Source organism: Carassius gibelio, chromosome B13, assembly GCF_023724105.1.
Source record: "Carassius gibelio isolate Cgi1373 ecotype wild population from Czech Republic chromosome B13, carGib1.2-hapl.c, whole genome shotgun sequence".
NCBI lineage: Eukaryota > Metazoa > Chordata > Actinopteri > Cypriniformes > Cyprinidae > Carassius > Carassius gibelio.
The window spans coordinates 30,086,736-30,107,215 of NC_068408.1; the positions used below are offsets into that span (position 1 = coordinate 30,086,736).

Here is a 20,480-nt window from a genome sequence, read left to right on the forward strand (position 1 = left end):
TAAAAATCACATTCTTCAAATGCACTGATTTACGCATGCAGCCTGTAATGTTGCCCTAAGTGAGATGTCAAACCTTTTCAGTAAGCTTAAATTAGTTAACATTAGCTAAATACATTAATTAACATGAACTAACATGAAAAATACTTCAAAAGAGTTATTAATCTTAATGTTAATTTAAACATTTACTACTGGATTATTGAAATCAAAAGTTTCATATTTTATTAATCAACATTCAGATTATTCTAAAATAATGTATCAAATGTTTTGCTCATTGTTTATTAATGTGTTAATTGGACCTTACTGTAAAATGCTGCCAACATTTTTTATTTATTATTATTATTAAACCAAAAGGCCTGTTCTAATTTGAAATTAATTTGTTACAAGCATTAATGCAATATCCACATAGTCTGTTCAGATCAATCAGTGCAAAAAATTTTTATTGTATTTATTTATGTATTATTATTTAAACTGAGGGACGACTCAGAATTGTTTGTGTGGTAATTGGTCGCATTATGGAAGCTGTGCTGCACCACTTTTTCATGTCAACTTTAAGGATGTTATATAGTATTTTCTCCATGTATTAAATATGTCACACTCTATATCAGTTCTGTCTATATATGTATAAGCAGAAGGAAAATCCTCTGCATTGAATCCAGAGTGGCAGGAGCTGTTTTGCTTTTTAGTCTGATGATAAGTGACTCTTCCCTCTGAGCTGTGATGAAAGTTCTCCCCTGAGAGCTCAGAAGGATAGGGACACACTTCAATGACTAACTCCTGTCAAACATTTCCTTTTTGCCGTCCCTTTTTACTTGACTCTGTTTCATTTGGCTGATGTCCAAAACGGGCGATGTCTTTCACAGGAGCGATACGTCCTCCATGATTAACAGCTGCTTATCTCCCTTTGCCCTTTTGTTCCTGCATGTGTGCACACACACATCATTTAGCTACTGTGTGTGTGTGTGTGTGTGTGTGTGAGCGCTGGAATGAGAACACACTGTCCGTGTGTGTGATAATTTCAGCCCTTTTTCTGCTCATGCCCCTTTCTGGTGTTATCTTCCAGGTACAACAGCTCCAGCCTTGTTGAACAGCACCTCCAACCAGCTTTACCTGCACTTCCATACAGATATCAGTGTCGTCGCGGCTGGATTTCACCTTGAGTACAAAAGTGAGTATAGAACATGTCACTATGGTGCTTTCATTATCCTGAACCTTCTACCCTTGGTAACAGTCCAGTGCAAAACTCGCCGCTAGATTTCACCAGTGAACACACACACAGTGGGGACACGAACACACATGTACACACACTGAGCTGTATTTTTTTCTCCCTTCGCCGCTTTGCTGCCAGGTAAAGGCAGAAGACGGTGCACCCCAGCTCTCATTATTTCCTCGGCCGCGGCATCTGTATTTGGTGATAACAGCACGAAGAAAATTGGAAAACAATGGGGATCCAGTTCAACCTTACATGGTTCATAAAAATCTTAAAAAAGAAGTATATTTCCAATCGTCCATTTTTTTGTTCAGTATAATCTACAGTGGCCAACTATGTAGCAAAGAGCTTGAACATGAACTGAAATGAATGTGGAGAGAAAGGAGAAATGCAAAAAAATAAAAATAACCCTAATGACTAATAAACATGACAAAAACACAAAACAAAATTGCTACAACTTTTTAAATTAAAGTGAAAACAAAAGGATAAATTCTAATTCAAATAGTAAGTCGGCAAATGTGCAAATACTAAATCTTCTGACATGATTGAAGTTTTTATTCCAATATTTTCTTGTTAACCAAACAGCAGGAGCGAGGGTTTTAAACATCAATATAATGGCAGCTTAGACCCTTTTCTGTTCTCAGATAATGCACTTAAATATTAAATGGATTTTTGCAGATGACGGTTATTACTTTTGTATGGACGGCTATGAATAATTATGTTTACAGTTTAAAATTCAGAACTAAAATATAACTGAAAAAGTTAATCTATTATGCATCTGTTCGTTTTTATATTTACTATTTGAACACCCACAAATGAATGCTTATTATTTATATTTTCTGAGCCATTCTTGCTAACTGATTTATTTATATTAATTAATTAATTAACAGTATTATATCAAGGGTCAAAAAAAAAAAAAAAAAAAATTCATCTTTAATATTCAGTGTGATAACATGAGTTTTTTTTTCACTAATCATTTGCAGGGAGAGAATCAGTCAATAACGTTTTAAAAAGCCAATGAGATTTCTCAATGTGAATGTACTTTCAGACTTGATCTGAATTAACCCAGAGTTCCAGTAGTGCCAGTTTTTCTCTACCAACATTAAGTTTGAGCTTGTGTGTGTGTGTGTGTGTATTTGCAAGCCTTTCAGACTGTGACCTTTAGTGTGCTCAGACCAAGCCTCATATATACCACCATACCACTTCACTTTCTGTCCCATTTGTCCGTTTGCGAGGGCAGTGTTCTCAGTGGGCCAGCCCAATTTATCCATTTTTCTTTCTCTCATCTGTGAAAGGGTTGGTGAGGGAGCACTGCCTGCAGTAGTGTTGCATGTAACAAGTCACGTAGATAGATGGAAGATTATATCATCTGAAAGCACTAAAAGTTGCATTTGAACATGTTGGTCCCATAAAAGGTTTAAATAGCAGTATGTTGACTTTGCAAAACCAAACTAATTAAACTCCATCAAAAACAGCATTGAGCACTGTAACCGCTCTGATACAGCGGAAGCAGCCTCGTGAATCACTTATCTGCATCTCTCTGCTTAGTAAACACAGATAAGTGCGATGTGGTGTTCTGTGAGTTTGGGGAATTTTGACCCTAGGGTGAGTTTAGATAAGCTCCCCTCTTCTTTTTCTTTCTATGATCGCTCTTTCCCTGCTTGTGCTCTGTCTTTTTTACTGTATGTGTTCCAGCGGATTAATCAGGGGCATTTTCTCTGCAGAGGAAAAGCTGTCATGCGCATCTTCTAAAAAATGGATGAGAAAATAACTGTACAGAAATGAGGCAAAAGAAATATGTATCAAACAATGTGTAAATGAGTCGTTTTAAGTAACACTGTCCAACAGCGACACCAGCAGATGTAAAATCCTCTTTTTATCCCTCAAGGTCATAATGTTCTCACAGAGCTCAGAAAGCATGTCGTGAAATGTGGATGTAACAGCACAAAACAGGTGAAAGTCAAGTCCTCCATCGAGATATAATTGTCTGATGACTCTGTGAATGTGATTATATTTGATAATATCAGGGAATTACACGTTTGAAACCAGTCTGGGGACTGATTGCACTGTTAACAACTCAATCACTGAGATTTTGACAATAATAAAGACAAATTATAGAAATAATGGTAACAACTTTAGTATAGGAACCAATTCTCACTATTAACTAGTTGCTTATTATCATGCCTATTTTAAATATATGGGCTGTTTATTAGTACTTATAAAGCACATATTCTGTATGACCATATTTTACATCCCTAGTCCTACCCAATACCTTAACTTAACAACTGCATTACTACATATTAATAGTTAATGGTTTATTAGTAGTGAGAACTGGACCTTAAAATAGTGTCACCGAAGTTGCTTAAAAATGATTAACTAAATTAAGTTAAATTAAGTTACTCAGTTAATAATAAAAGCCAAACAACAGTTTATTTAAACAAGCTTCTCATTACATACAGTCAAACCAAAATGCATTCAGACACCTTCAACATTTCTTCCATTAACACGGTTTATTTGCTGTAGTTTAGAAAATGAGTTAACACTTAACCAATACCTAAACTTGACAACTACCTTACCAACTATTTCTAAGCAGCAAATTAAGAATTTATTAAGAAAAAGTTGTAGTTAATAGTTAACAAGTGTTACCTATTCTAAAGTGTTACCGAAAATGGTTAATAGATTACTGTGATAGAAAGGTATGTAAATGGATTACTATCAACCAAAAATTATTCAGTTGTTAAATTTAAGTACACAATTAAATAATACCAATTTAGGTCAATCAGTTACCAAGCAATGCTTAATTTTGTTCAGTCTGTGGTGTAAAAAAGGTCACAGTATGAATAAAAAATAAAAATAAAAAAAAATAAAAGAACCTAAAGCAAAACTTAGTCAGGTCAAAGTGTTTTATCTAATTTTTGTTTATAATTTTATTTTTTATCAGTTTTACTTGTAATATTTGGGTACTATATGTCACAGTACACTTTATTTAGCTTATCCTCACTTACATAAATGGTACACTGCATATATGTGTGTGTGTGTGTGTGTGTGTGTGTTTGTGCGTGCGTGCGTGCCTGTCTGCGTGTGTGTGTGTGTGTGTGTGTGTGGAGTAATTTTTGGTTTGAGTGTATTATTGTAAAGGTCATGAATGTAAGTAAATAAGTAAATAAATAAAAAAATTCACCACACACAACAGCTTATCTATAATATGGAATTTATAGATGAAATTTATAGATATGAATTTTCACTAAAGATTTTGTTTATTTTTCAAGACATGTTTAATTTCTAAGACAATTTCAAAATTATTTTGTATTTATTTTTTTTAATCTAAGTCTTTTTAAAATGTACATCATTTTAATAAAAAACCGTCTGCTAAATTAAAACAAATTGAAATGTACTAAACAAAGGAAAAAAGAAAAAGCCCAGAAAAAAATTGCAAAACCCAAAATAACTGCAGTCAGTAAAGTCAGTCATGTGTTTCAGTCCAGTCATCAGTGATCTGGTATCAAGACTACTTAAACAAAAGTGTTTCCTTTAATTTGTTAAATAAATATTCTTTTTAATTTGCACACACAAACTAATAATTAAACCAGTATAAAGATTCACTCAAAGTAGAAATAGATCTTTGCTTACTGAAATAAATGGGACTGGAAAAAAAAAAAAAAAAAAAAAAAAAAAAAAAAATATATATATATATATATATATATATATATATATATATATATATATATATATATATATATATATATATATATATATATATATATATATATATATATATATATATATATACACACACTTTCATTTCAGGATCATCACATGCCACTCAGCTTAATATATGTTGCAACATTAGCTTTGTTGTAAATTTGAGAATCATGTTGACTCTGACTTACTAGAGGGCTTTAAATAAAGATGAAAATGGGTGAGAAAATTAGGGTCTTGGCAAACCGTTTCATTTTGCAACATCGCCATCAGCTTTGAGCTGTCATCTTTGGCTCAGCTCTCATAACATAAGCCCTTTCCCTGCCCAGTTTCATAGTACATCCTCAGAGAGACCCTACAGGAAAACACATGAGAAATTCTGCTTCAGCATTACAGTGAAGTGACTGTATAATTTAAAAAGCATTTATATATTAATCCAAACGGAAATCATAGTTTCCAGTTTGAACCTGTGTTGTTTAGTTTGTCTAGAAGCAAATAACTAATTTTAATTAAATCTAAATTAATTAATTGTTTATTTGTTTGTTCAAATAGTATTTTCATTTGTCACCAGAATGTTAATGGGCATAACTAGCTGGAAAATTATCATGGGTTTATTCAACATGAAAATGTAATTTTTTCCCTCCCACATTAAACATATAAAGATTAAGGTTTTCAGAGTGTTGTTCATTTATAGGAAGTCAACTAAATTAAACATTGATTAATAAAATGGGAAAACAAAATGTGAAAATGTTTCTTCTGTATTATAGCTGACCTATCTTTCATTTAGGTTGATATCAAGGAAAACATAACATTGTTTTTACATTAAGCACTATTTTGGTTTGTTTGAAGAAAATACAATAGGTATTAATGGGTATTTGGTCTTTATTTATTTATTTAATTATTTATTTATTTATTTTTAATATTTAATTTATTAACATTAAGTTCATTATTTAACCTAAACTAGCACTGAAAATATTTCTAAATAATTTGTTAATCATAGTAAATGTTGGTTCCTATATTTACTAATACATTATTGAAATAAAAAAATAATAAAAAAAAGTTAATGTCACTTAATGCATTAAAATACATAATAAATTGAACCTTATTTTCAAGTTTTACTATATATATTCAAAATGTAAGGTAAATGTAATTATAATTTGACAAATCAGATTTATTTATTTACAGTATATATATATATATATATATATATATATATATATATATATATATATATATATATATATATATATATATATATATATATTTGTCTATCCAAGTGACATTTTGACTCTTTCTCTCAGTGTATGATGCAGTATGATTCTCTTCAGATCAATGTATAATTGGTTGAGTTGTAGTGACCATCATATGTCACAAAAGCAATAGTCTCGTTTCATCTGTACATGTATATCTGCAGTACATTCATGAGTGATTTTTGCAAAAACACAGAAAGCACAACATACCACTGTCACAGAAGCATTATGCCACCCGTCGTGTGGCATATCTCAAGAAGAGAAATGCAGAATGTCTCATGAACCACACCACAGCCCGTCGCCATGGCAACAGCCTCGCACAGTCTATTACAGTCCCGAATGTACTCGCTGAAATCGAGTGGATAAAAGACCGCATAAAATTACAATGAGCACATGCGTTCAGATGATTAGGAATACCTGACACTTTAATTTCACCCCTTTATGAGAGCTGTGTTGTAACATGCTGAATCTATTTTAAGAACATGTCTTAATGCCTTCTCTGACCCATTTAGCCGTGGGACTGACGACCTGCCCAGAGCCCGTGATCCCGGCCAATGGCATCAAGAACGGCGACAGGTACATGGTGAACGAGGTTGTGTCATTCAGCTGTGAGCCGGGGTATGTGCTTCAGGTGAGTTGCTGAGTATCCGCAGCCCTGACACAAAAATACAACATGCTGCACCTGCACACGGGTACAAAAGTGCCCAAAATAACAAGACGGAGAAGCTGTATAATGTGATCTCTTGTCTTCCAGGGACATTCTCACATAACGTGTATGCCGGGAACCGTGCGCCGCTGGAACTACCCCCCTCCGCTCTGTATCGGTCTGTTTTTCTATAATAATCAGATTGATAAACCAGATTTTTTCTTTAACTATGTGGCTTTTTCATAGTTTTTAATATTCAAACACCCTGGGCATTTTCTTTTATGTCGTCTTATGTTTCTTCAGCAAAGTGCGGTGGGACCTTGTACGATATGAGCAATGTGGTCCTGAGCCCAGGTTTCCCCGGGAACTACCCTGGAAACTTGGACTGCACCTGGAGAATCGTGCTTCCTGTAGGATACGGTGGGTGCATTGAGAGCTAATACTGAATCAACCGTCTGGAGATTACAGCTTCAAATGCTTTCTCTCAAGAAAGCTTTCCCCTTCATTTTCTACATTGCAGTGTGCTGGTACCTATGACCAGAGTTGAGGGAGAACTAACTTAAAATAGTGAAACAACTAATATCTTTATTTTCTTCCAGGGATAGTTTATATATAAAAAAAAAGTAATCACCTGCATGAAGTACTTTCTTCTGTTAAACACAAAATAAGATACTTTGAAGAATTTTGGTAACCGAACAGTTACTGGTAGAGATTGATTTTGGTGTTTCTTTTCTTCTTTTGATTTTCTTCACTTTACAGTAGTAATGGTAGGTAAAATGGCTTAAAAAATATAATTTCATCATTTCTTCAAACTGCACATTCTCTGTAGGGTACAGTATTTCATGTTGACTTTACATTTTTTAGTGGCATAAGATTAAAGTTTTTCAGCTGCAAAATATGAATTTTTTTTTCACCAAAAAGAAGACCTGATTTTAGCAAACTGGCTCATTCATTTAATTACTCAGACCCTACACAGCATTTTTATTTGCTTTGGCAGAAAAAAAAAAAAAAAAAAAAAAAATTAAAGCTTGCTTTTGTTCCAAATCAAAACACATTTCTTGTAATAGTATTTAAATTAGCATTCAGCTCAGTGCGTCAGAATGGTTTTACAGCGTCAAACATAGAAATTCACTTGTGATTCATGAATGACACCCATTGAATTTGAATACCATTGGACATAAAATGATACTTCCCTTCCATTTGATGCTCTGCTACTTGACACAAGGGCATTATTTGGATTAATTTATCTCAACTTTTAAGATGTAGCAGTCGATGCAAGTCTCTGAAGTCATTTAGTCGTAGCCCGCCTCACAGTTCAAATGAGTTGAGAACAAAAGAACCATTCTAGATGTTAACAAGGTAATTGCATGTCATTTAAAAAAGCCATTCACACTTATCCTGGAGCGCAACTATTTCTTCTCCAACCCCCTCTAACTTGGAAGAAAACAATGTAACATTGAGATATCCAAAAGCAATTTTCTGCCTTATCGAGCAGCCGAAACACAAGCAAGAGCAAGAACCATCATGTTTGCGCTGTGTAGCAAAAATGCATTAGCTTTCACTGTTAACAGGCTACAATCATTTGAATAAGACACACAGATGGCTTTGCTGGTGCTGATTATAGCTTTTAGGACAGTCTGAATAGGTAGAGTTAAGTGCAGTTAGAGGATAGCACCGCATCGGAATGACAATAAAGCTAATCTTTAAAAGAGCTGCCCAAGGCATCTCAGAGCGACGCATGATTTCAGTGAAAGCGACTGACTTGTTTGATTCTTTTGTTGGAGTATCATCCAACTATCTTCTTTAATGCAATGAATGTTAAGTTCAAATTTTGTGGTTGGAGACAAAGACAGAATAATTGTTGAAGATGAGGTGAAGTTAATGGTGCGTAATTGTAAAATTTTGCGCTGGTATCTTTCCTGTGCTATTTCTTGGAGGAGAGCTACACATTGATGAATTTAAGTGACAGCTACGGAACCAGAAATAAACAAAACCCCTTCCACCCACTGAACAAAACATTGAAAAGCTGTCAACTCTTGGACTCCAATTTACTGAAGAAGAAGGAGAAGAAGAAGTAAAAGCTTTTTAATTAATATTATAAACAACTTCATTAATATTAAGAAAATAAGTAAAATTACAGCTTTAACAAGCGAACTGTTCCAAATTACCTCCTGATTATAAAAAAATAAAATACAAATGATGCTCTTGTGTGAGGTAAATAGTTCAGAAGAGAGTGAAAGGAGAGCAGCACATGTATGTGGAAACAGCAGTTACTGGTTGAGAGTTTTATTTTTTGTTTTCTTTATTTTTTTATAAACTGAAAAAATGTTTTTGCATCCATATTTGATCCATATTTTCAGGTTTGGAAGCACTGGTGTAGACTATATGCCTTGGTTTTGTTGGCTAACTTACTATGCAGTATGTATCATCATACATGCATCGCAGTGCCATATGTATTGTGATACACAAAGTATCATGACCAGGCAATTAATATATATATATATATATATATATATATATATATATATATATATATATATATATATATATACAGTATTGTTCAAAATAATAGCAGTACAATGTGACTAACCAGAATAATCAAGGTTTTTCGTATATTTTTTTATTGCTACGTGGCAAACAAGTTACCAGTAGGTTCAGTAGATTCTCAGAAAACAAATGAGACCCAGCATTCATGATATGCACGCTCTTAAGGCTGTGCAATTGGGCAATTAGTTGAATTAGTTGAAAGGGGTGTGTTCAAAAAAATAGCAGTGTGGCCTTCAATCACTGAAGTCATCAATTTTGTGAAGAAACAGGTGTGAATCAGGTGGCCCCTATTTAAGGATGAAGCCAACACTTGTTGAACATGCATTTGAAAGCTGAGGAAAATGGGTCGTTCAAGACATTGTTCAGAAGAACAGCGTACTTTGATTAAAAAGTTGATTAGAGAGGGGAAAACCTATAAAGAGGTGCAAAAAATGATAGGCTGTTCAGCTAAAATGATCTCCAATGCCTTACAATGGAGAGCAAAACCAGAGAGACGTGGAAGAAAACGGAAGACAACCATCAAAATGGATAGAAGAATAACCAGAATGGCAAAGGCTCAGCCAATGATCACCTCCAGGATGATCAAAGACAGTCTGGAGTTACCTGTAAGTACTGTGACAGTTAGAAGACGTCTGTGTGAAGCTAATCTATTTTCAAGAATCCCCCGCAAAGTCCCTCTGTTAAAAAAAAGGCATGTGCAGAAGAGGTTACAATTTGCCAAAGAACACATCAACTGGCCTAAAGAGAAATGGAGGAACATTTTGTGGACTGATGAGAGTAAAATTGTTCTTTTTGGGTCCAAGGGCCACAGGCAGTTTGTGAGACGACCCCCAAACTCTGAATTCAAGCCACAGTACACAGTGAAGACAGTGAAGCATGGAGGTGCAAGCATCATGATATGGGCATGTTTCTCCTACTATGGTGTTGGGCCTATTTATCGCATACCAGGGATCATGGATCAGTTTGCATATGTTAAAATACTTGAAGAGGTCATGTTGCCCTATGCTGAAGAGGACATGCCCTTGAAATGGTTGTTTCAACAAGACAGTGACCCAAAACACACTAGTAAACGGGCAAAGTCTTGGTTCCAAACCAACAAAATTAATGTTATGGAGTGGCCAGCCCAATCTCCAGACCTTAATCCAATTGAGAACTTGTGGGGTGATATCAAAAATGCTGTTTCTGAAGCAAAACCAAGAAATGTGAATGAATTGTGGAATGTTGTTAAAGAATCATGGAGTGGAATAACAGCTGAGAGGTGCCACAAGTTGGTTGACTCCATGCCACACAGATGTCAAGCAGTTTTAAAAAACTGTGGTCATACAACTAAATATTAGTTTAGTGATTCACAGGATTGCTAAATCCCAGAAAAAAAAAAATGTTTGTACAAAATAGTTTTGAGTTTGTACAGTCAAAGGTAGACACTGCTATTTTTTTGAACACACCCCTTTCAACTAATTGCCCAATTGCACAAGCCTTAAGAGCGTGCATATCATGAATGCTGGGTCTTGTTTGTTTTCTGACAATCTACTGAACCTACTGGTAACTTGTTTGCCACGTAGCAATAAAAAATATACTAAAAACCTTGATTATTCTGGTTAGTCACATTGTACTGCTATTATTTTGAACAATACTGTATATATATATATATATATAGTCAGTACTGTCAAATGAATGCCTCAAAATATAACAAAATATGTTGTGTTTTAGTCTTGAAATAGACTTACCAACTTGACAAACTCAATCAGAGCTTATGTTTTTAGTAAAACAGAAAGCAAAACAAAAAAACAGTCAAGGGCAGAGTTTGTGAGAACTGTTGGTATGCATAATTCATTTTCGGGAGTCTGAACAGCATTGCTCATAAGCACCGTCTGCAATGCAAGAGGCTAGAGATACAGAAGATAAAAAAATAAAAAAAATCATTTTGCACCCTAGGTTTGCAACCATCTATATGTCTGTGTATGCTGTTTTTGGATGTCGTTACTGTGAAGTCTTGTTACATTAGTACAAAGTAAAGCTGTAGAATTCATATTTAAAAAGGTCATTATATTTTCCCTCTTATGTCTTTTCAAATACATAAGATTGAAGGTATTTTTAATGATATCTGAGCAATTTCTGTCCCTTCACTTAAATTATATTCACCATCAATACTTTAATGGTTCAAAAGCTTTATAAAAACGCTGTAAATATGTTCCTTATGAATCATGCAGTTAAAGTCTTCTGAAGAGACACAATCCCTTTATATGTTACACACATATTCATAGAGCACATCAAATATTATAAACTGAAGCTCAAATGTGCTTTCTTGACATGCAAGAACAAACCTAATTGTCTCTTGTGCATAAAGCACGTATGTTTGAAAAGGCCCAAATTAAATCTTTTCATCACACTATATAAAGCACTTGTGTCTGTTCAGATGAATTGGATTTAACCACTCAATTCATATGGATTATGTTTCTTAATGACTTTTTGAAGCATCAAAGTTTTGGGTGAATAGGCTTTCAATGCAGGGACAGAAATCTTTAATTTCATTAAAAATATATATTCATCTGTAGTTCAAAGATGAACAAAAGTCTTATAGTTTTGGAATGACATGAAGGTGAATAAACGAAGACAATTTTCATCTGAATAATTAATGTTCCACAAATCTGTGAAGCCCAATGTCAACTTGAGTGATGCTGAAAGCAAAATACTTTCGAAACATTCGTAAATCCGTAGAAACCACATTTTAACTTAAATATAATGCTGATAAACCAAATCTCTGGAGTCTGTAGGATAAAAGTCAGTTTATTAGCAATATGCTAGTTCCCTTCCTGTTTTCCCACACTTTACAGGAAGCCAATTACTGTGCTAACATGGCTTTAAAAATGTTTTTTCACACATATTAACATGAGCGAAAAAACTATTTGTGATTTAGCAATTAACAGCATCTATCTTTGTAGCAGAAAGTGCTGGTCTGTACAGAGTTATTGTTGAAAAAACCCTGTCACTTCATTCCATATGTAAATTATGCATATAACATAAGTTATGTGTCACATGGCCTGTTTGACTCCACAGGGGCACACATCCAATTTCTCAACTTCACCTCGGAGGATAACCACGATTTCTTAGAGGTTCGCAATGGGCCACACCACAGCAGCTCTCTGATTGGACAGTTCAGCGGTAGCCAGATGCCGCCACCTATACTGAGCAGCACTCACGAAACCGTCATCCACTTCTACAGCGACCACTCCGAGAACAGACAGGGCTTCAAACTCACTTACCAAGGTGGGTGACTTCCCAGTCCTCCATTTGCATTCTCTTCTCCTGCAGACATCAGCCGTCCTTGATTTTGCATTGACCCTTCATGTGGGAGTGACGGCATTTTAGTAAGATCATCGGAAATATCTAAAGATTCACTTCCTTTGAGATCACTGGGAGGACACTCCATTTTGAAAGCCGGGGTCTTGAAAGCATTTTGAAATCAATAAGACGATGCATTTGGATGTGCACTTGGATTCCACTCGATATAAATAACTCGCCATTGTCTGGTCTCCTCGCTTGTAGGTCAAACACTTCGTCTCTCTGTTTTCTTATTCACTATAGTCTGAGTTGAAAAGAGCCAGGCACAGCCTTGATCTATGCTGCCAGACAGGCTTTTTTTTTGGGGGGGGGGGGTACTGATGCCGTGTTTTGATACACAAAGTCATGCAGGATTATAAAGCAGTTGATCATAAGAGCTGCACTTGAAATGCTGCCTGGAGATGCTTGTATGTTAGTTTGACAAGCTTTCTGCTACTTCACCAAACAGGTGATGATACACAGAGATGTAGACTTGCATGTTTAACTGTCATAAACACTTTAGCATAGCCCCTTTTGTCAATGTATATCGTTTTATAGTTGCCTGAGTTGATTGATTTTATACATTCAGTTCAAGTTCAGTTCAATGAAAGTTTATTTGTATAGTGCTTTTCACGATACAAATCGTTGCAAAGAAACTTTACAGAAAATTACGTTATTCAAGAGTAGCATATCAGTGGTGACGGTCAGTTGAAAAATCTATTAAAGATGTAATCAAACAGACAATGTACACTATTAACAGCAATTATTAATGGTAGCGAAATACCATAATTAATAGCAAGATTTGTTGGTTCTGTATGCTGTTTCAAGGTTGGTATCATCTGAGGTCTTCTAAGGGGTTGGCATCATCTCTTCTCAGGTGTTCTGGATCCAGACTGAAGCTTGTGTAAATCCTAGTTACCACGGGATGTCGACCCAAGTGGCAAAAACTGAGAAATAAATAGAGACATAATTAGCTTAGCTGCTGTTCCAACCAAGCAAAACTTATTTGTTTAACCACATTTGATCAGATATAACTGTAGTCCAAGATTATGAGATGCATTATTTGAATGCCTGGCCGAAGAGATGTGTCTTTAATCTTAATCTAATCTTTAAACAGAGACCGTGTGTCTGAACCCTGAACGTTATCAGGAAGGCTATTCCAGAGTTTGGGAGCCAAGTGTGAAAAAGCTCTACCTCTTTTAGTGGACTTTGTTTTTCTAGGTTGCCACATTGACGACACCAACTGGAATGAGCGCAAATAAATAAAATAAAAAATATATAAATAAATGAACCCAACCAGGAAATTGTGCTTATCACTTATTCGCTAATATAATATTGTGTTTTTCTTAATGTCTTTTTTTCTTCTTCGTCTTCAGTGAAGCATAAATATCTTATTTTATGTTTTACAAAAGAAATTTGCATTTGTTTGAAATGGCATGAGGGTGGGGTGATAATGACTGAATTAAACAATTATTTAAATTCTTTTAGGTGGGCCCACTCATAAATATCATACTTAGACTTCCAGACATGGCTTTACAGATATTCTAATATTCTGTTTTTTTTTTTTTTCTTTTTTTTTTCTTGTAGCATATGAATTACAAAACTGTCAAGACCCATATCCATTCCACAACGGGTATATCATCAACAGCGATTTCAACGCAGGCCAATCCATAACATTTGAATGCTTCCCGGGATACGTGTTGGTCGGCTACCCTGTGCTAACATGCCAGCACGGAATTAACAGGAAGTGGAACCACCCCTTTCCTCGCTGTGAAGGTAAAAGGAAGGGAGAAAGTACAAAATTGTCATTTTCCCTTTCGTCCCTGTTAGTGTTTCTTTAAGTTTCTCAAGTTGTGTTGCGATTAGCACACAGTTATTTTCAGGACTCTTTGCCCACACTTTGAAAAAAAAAAAACGTAATTATTCTGACTTCTTGAGACTTACAAAGGTATCACATTCTCCCAAATGTCTTTTTAACTATGCTCTTTAAGTGATGTGTTACTACTTTGTATTACTAGTACAATAAGAGCCATTGTGTTTTTAACACCATCTTTAAAACAGACTTTGAAGACCTGAACAGCAGAGACATATGCTACTGGGAGCTGTTCTAAATTGTAGCCTTGATGATTAGCGTGGGTAGTGTAGTGTGAAATCCGACCTGTCTCTTATCGATCAGTCGCTCAATGTGTTCCTCCTAGGCTTCCGTTTGCAGGGAATCTGCACTGCAAAGACTATTGGGCCATTTTTCTTTCTTTTTTTATCACAACTCTGTTATTCTGTTGTGAACTCTGTGCAAGTATCTTCTATACAAGTCTCCTTTTCTTCTATAAGCCTCAGGATTGTTCTGTTCTCTATTTAGTTTTCACTCTTCTGCAAAGGAAACTGTTCTGTCTAGATATTAGTCTTTAAAAGAAAAGATTTGTATATTTTGCCATTGTTTATGCACTTTGTGTTATCCCCCCATACAAAATTCTCCATACAACATTCCATAGTGACATCTGTAAAACTCAAAAACATGAGAAAAGTGCTATGCAAGTAGTCAGTATGCGAATTATGAAAAAAACAACTCAATGAAAATTCTTCAATTCTTCAAAAACAATATATATAGATATATAGTCATAAATATACATGAGAGTGGGTAAATAATGTCAGACAATTCCGTTATGGTTCTGATTTTACTGAATTCCGTGGTGTTTAACATTAGACATTATTCAGAAAGAAAGATTACTAATGCAGTTGTGGTTAAATGATGTTTATCTGCACACAGCTCCCTGTGGCTACAACGTGACGGCCCCAAACGGCACCATTTTCTCTCCAGAGTACCCAAATGAGTACCCAGACTCTCAGGACTGCACTTGGCTCATCACCGTGCCCCATGGTCATGGGGTTTACATCAACTTCACTCTGCTCCAAACTGAGCCTGTGACTGACTATATCGCTGTCTGGTGAGAGCAGCTCCATTTAACGAGTCGTTTGGCAAATATCAGCCTGAGATGAGGACAAGACAATTATTTAAGCTTTCAAACTAGACTAATGCTGCTATTGTTGTCATACATCAAGCAAATCATTACGCAAATCGAGCTACACTTTGTTTACTGAAATGTGTAGCCTGTTGTCACTGTGCAAAGCAAGATTTCAAGAAAAGTTCAGATGTCTTTGAAGTTGTAAAGCTTTTTATTCAAAGCATTGGGGTGAATTTCGTCAGAACAGAAAAGATAATAAAGCCTAATTGTATGACCATTTAAGAAAAATTACAAAAACAGTTCATAAAAACAACAACAACAACAACAACAAAAAAAACATTAATTATGACTTTTTCCTAAATAAGCTACTAATTTGCTTCTGATTAATAGTTAGTAAGGTAGGTATTGGGTAGGATTAGGGATGTAGAATATGGTCATACAAAATATGTGCTTTGTAAGTACTAATTGAAATACTTTTGTCCTTTTTTGTTTTTGTTCTCATGACAGATGTGCATGTATGTATTGTCGTGAATCAGCTCAAAGTGGAAATATGAATAATCAGTTATAACTAGTTATGATTAATTATAAATATTTAGATCCACTGTAAGTATTTACTTGACCTCTCAGTGTCAGCTTTCTGTCAATTCTAAGAACATTAATTTCCTGGTTAAGGTAAATTAATGATACAAGTAAGACTTTATTAACTACATAAACACTTGACTAACTAGTCTAACATACACACACACACACACACACACATGCATACAGTGGGCATAGGAAAAAGGGTTAAAACTTAAGCAGTATAGAAAAGAGAACTAAAAACATGAAGCTATCGTACAGTTTGATATTCAGCAGATCTACGGCCTGAAGGAAACATCAGTTTCTTAGTTCAAACACACCTTTGTAAAAGGTGCAAATGATACGTAATGTATCAATTAATAAGGCTAAGTTTGATACTTGCACGTCTCGCCTGTTTGAAAAAGAGTCCTGATGCACTTTGGGGCTCCAGTTGGTCTCTGATGAAGTGAGTTGGTGAGAAAGACCAGTTTGAATCAGAGGATCTTGATGAATGGAAAGTCAAGGCCGAAGGCCTGGTGCAAGATTAGGGTGGTTTTAAGACTCATAGTTCAGCACCTCTCTTGGAATTCCTGAAAATAAAAGAACCGCAGACTGCAGGTGGGTCACACCTCTTTTAGGATGGGCTTGTCCAATGAGAAAAGCTGAAATTCCTAGCAGGAGGTTGGAACTAATGAGGAGTCTTGCAACCCTTTGTGTGAAAGCATGGGAATTTGCACAATGGAACTTGAGTGGCGGATCAAGAGAAAAATCTTCAAGATTCTTAGAACACTAATATATTGCTTATGTACCAACATATAATATACACTCTCTTTAGATCATCAGAAGACACATTAATAAATAATGAACATGGTAAGATTACATATAGGTAAGATTACATAAACGAGTGGTTCCATCATAAGCATGCATTAAACAGTCAAACTCAACTGACAATATACAAGAACAGCAATAATATACACAGTAACCTAAAGATTATTATTATTTTTTTTCTTCTTATGAACTTATTAGAGAAGAGTCCATTTTTATGCACATGTTGTGTCTGTTTTTGAGAGACTTGAGTTAAGAGCTGCTTTGCCACATTCCTGGGAGCCATAAACTAGTGTTATCAGATCGTGTGCCTTTGGATGCTACGGAACCAGAGGCCTGTTCTGCTTTTTTGATGTGATAGTTGCATTTCGGGGGAAGGGTCCATAGACACTTTGGTTAGATGAAGGGGCGTTAGCTATTATTGTTAAATATAATAAATAGTTGTGTCTGACTGGACCAAATGCTACAGTATGTATGCATGCATGTATGTACCAGGAGCACCTTTAAAAAAAAAAACACAACACATTCCTTGTGTGTTTGCACACACCTGGCGTATAAAACTAATTCTGATTCTGACTCTGAAGATGGCTTAACAGGTTCTTGACCCAATTTCTTTATTTTAAACACCTTGATTTCTTTTACTAAAGTTACTGAAGTTACAGAAACGACTGAATGGAAATCTTGTTTCATTAAATCGTAGGTATTTTGTAATAACCACAAAGCGCAGGGCCGAATGCCATTGAATTCCCACTGAATAATCTGAAACAAGAGGTGATTAAAAAATATGGAAATATACATCTCCGGCGCTTTGCTAGTAATATTGGCCATTAATCTTCAAAAGCCATTAAACAAGCGGGCTAGTCTGTTAAGTCATCATTTTTGCTGTTTTCATTCAAGCTGGTCTGTAATGCAATGCTTTTATTCAAAAGTCAGCACAATCTCACTGTAAATGTGGAAGTAAATCAATTTTCTCAAACCACTCGGAATTCCGATGCAATATAATGCCGTTTAAAGGCAGGATCACAGGTTGTAATGTAATTTCAATGTGTGTTTCCTTTTCCAGGGACGGCCCAGAGCAAAGCTTCCCGCAGCTGGGAATTTTCAGCGGCAACACAGCCCTCGAGTCAGCCTACAGCACTCTCAATCAGGTTCTTATCAAGTTCCACAGCGACTTCTCCACAAGTGGATTCTTTGTCCTCAATTTCCATGGTTAGTTTCTCCTTCAAATGAAAAATGTTTCAGCTGAAGAGCAATGCATGCCATAAAGTATATTTGAAACATGGGATTCAACTTGTTTTTATACTCTAAGGAGGCATGACTGCTGTTTCTGATGACATGACGTTATTTCTGGAGATTAGAAGAGTCCAAAATAGCTTTCCTTTGGCCTCTTTGATATCAGTGTCAGGCATGTTGTTGAAAAGCATATGAAAATCGGAATGTGGAAATGAACCAGTCTTTCATCTATACCTCCAGCTTTCATTTCAGAACAAGTCTGGCATATTTGTGAGTTATAGATGTGTGGTGTCAGTGCAGTTTTGATTCTTGAGAGGGCTCCCAGTATGTCAATGCATAGAATTGAATGTTGTCACATGTTGTATGTGTAATCGATACTGTGAATGGATTGCATTGTGTTAAATGTGTCATGCCTGTTAAGGTGAATGAAAAGGCAAATTGCTTCTTTTTGTATTATTATTATTTTTTTATTTACTGTTTTATTTTTTGTCCCTTAGCTTATCGACTCAAGAAATGCCCTCCTCCCCCTACGGTTGAACAAGCAGAGATTTTATTTGAAGACCAGGACTATGAAATTGGTATGAACAGCTGTCCATTTATGCAAGAATATCAAAGTCATGATAAAAAAATTTAAATAAAAAATAAAAAGTTTAATTCTTCTTAATGTACCATGCAGGTGACATTGTGAGGTATCGATGCTTTCCTGGATTTACATTGGTTGGCAGTGATGAGCTCACCTGTAAACTGAACTCTCACCTGCAGTTTGAGGGTCCACCACCAGTGTGTGAAGGTCAGTGAAGAACGAAACCTGTAGAAATTTGTGAGATATTTATTTCAATATGGAAATACATAATAAGGTCACACTTTAATATTGGGACCAATTCTCACTATTAACTAAATATTAATTATGACTTTTGCCTCAGTAAACTCCCAAGTTGCTGCTTATCAATAGTTAGTAAGGTATTTTTTGAGTTTAGGTATGGAGTTGAATTAAGGGATCTAAAATATGGTCATATGTGCTTTATAAGTACTAATAAACAGCCAATATGTGAGTAAAATGCATGCTTACAAGCAACTAGATAATAGTCAGAACTGGTCCCTAAACTGAAGTGTTACCAATAATATTTTACAGAAATCCAATGTTGATTTTTTTATATTTTTTATTATTATTATTATTATTATTATTATTATTATTATTATTATTATTATTATTATTATTATTATTATTTAAACATTAAAAACTAACACTTCACTACAGTAAAAACATTTTACAATGTGGTTATATGCCATGTTAGTATATTATCTTTAACATATGCAGCATACGGAATTATGATTTGATATCTCATTAATATATTTAACCCAATGGTATTTAGTGCATACTGTTATTTTTTGTTAATTTTTGTGACAAAAAACAAGATGCAAGCTTAGCATCCTGATGATTTCAAAGTGACTCTTGCTCCAGCATGTGCACATCCAGTTTTTATTATTATTATTATTATTATTATTATTATTATTATTATTATTATTATTATTATTATTATTATTGTTGTTGTTGTTGTTGTTAATTTTATGATAATACACAAATAGAGCACTATATTACAGTAATGAGAATATATTTAATAATGGGAGTTTCACAACACAACCAAAAGGAAGTACTTCATGTAAATAATTTCAAAATGACTGGAGAACACCATTCTAAAATGAATCTAAAAATATAGATGTTGAATCATTAGTTTGATTTTTGCAATCAAAGCTTGTAAAATTGTAATCTATAAGAAGATGGCACTGAACACCCCAGAGGTTGCATAGTTTTGTTGTATGGTAAGAAATAGACAGTAGCCAACAGCTGTCTTCAGAGCGCAAATAAAAACCAAACAAACAAACAAAAAAAACATTTCAGTTCTCCACAGCAAAGCTTTCAGTTGTAAATCTGAGCCATTTGGCTTGTCTGTACTTTCTGTACAGTGCCATGAAGAAGCGATAGTTCTCCTGGTTTGTTTCCTCCACCCTCCCGCCCACAAAGCGGATTAACAAAAAGCTTCCACTCACTTTGTTGCTTCCTCAAACCAAGGCTCACAGCCCCTGAGGTAAATCCAGGAGAAGCACTGCACATGTTGGAGAAAGTTTTTCAACTTTACTGTTTTTACTGAAATACTCTGGAGCTTGCATCTTGTGCTTTGTTAGTAGGATAACCACATTGTGATTTGTTATAATAGTTTATAATAGATTCC

General features: G+C 34.9%; 1 protein-coding gene across 1 annotated transcript in view; it reads left to right on the plus strand.

Moving 5' to 3' along the window:
- The window catches only part of LOC127970623 (CUB and sushi domain-containing protein 1-like), a 531,205-nt gene that overhangs the window by 464,256 nt on the left and 46,469 nt on the right, over nt 1-20,480 (plus strand). Inside the window, exons 37-46 of the mRNA XM_052573279.1 lie at nt 1,061-1,165; nt 6,669-6,787; nt 6,911-6,980; nt 7,106-7,222; nt 12,407-12,616; nt 14,258-14,446; nt 15,438-15,615; nt 18,080-18,225; nt 18,747-18,827; nt 18,926-19,039. Coding sequence (XP_052429239.1) covers nt 1,061-1,165; nt 6,669-6,787; nt 6,911-6,980; nt 7,106-7,222; nt 12,407-12,616; nt 14,258-14,446; nt 15,438-15,615; nt 18,080-18,225; nt 18,747-18,827; nt 18,926-19,039 — 1,329 coding nt within the window. The remainder of the gene's footprint in view (nt 1-1,060; nt 1,166-6,668; nt 6,788-6,910; nt 6,981-7,105; nt 7,223-12,406; nt 12,617-14,257; nt 14,447-15,437; nt 15,616-18,079; nt 18,226-18,746; nt 18,828-18,925; nt 19,040-20,480) is intronic.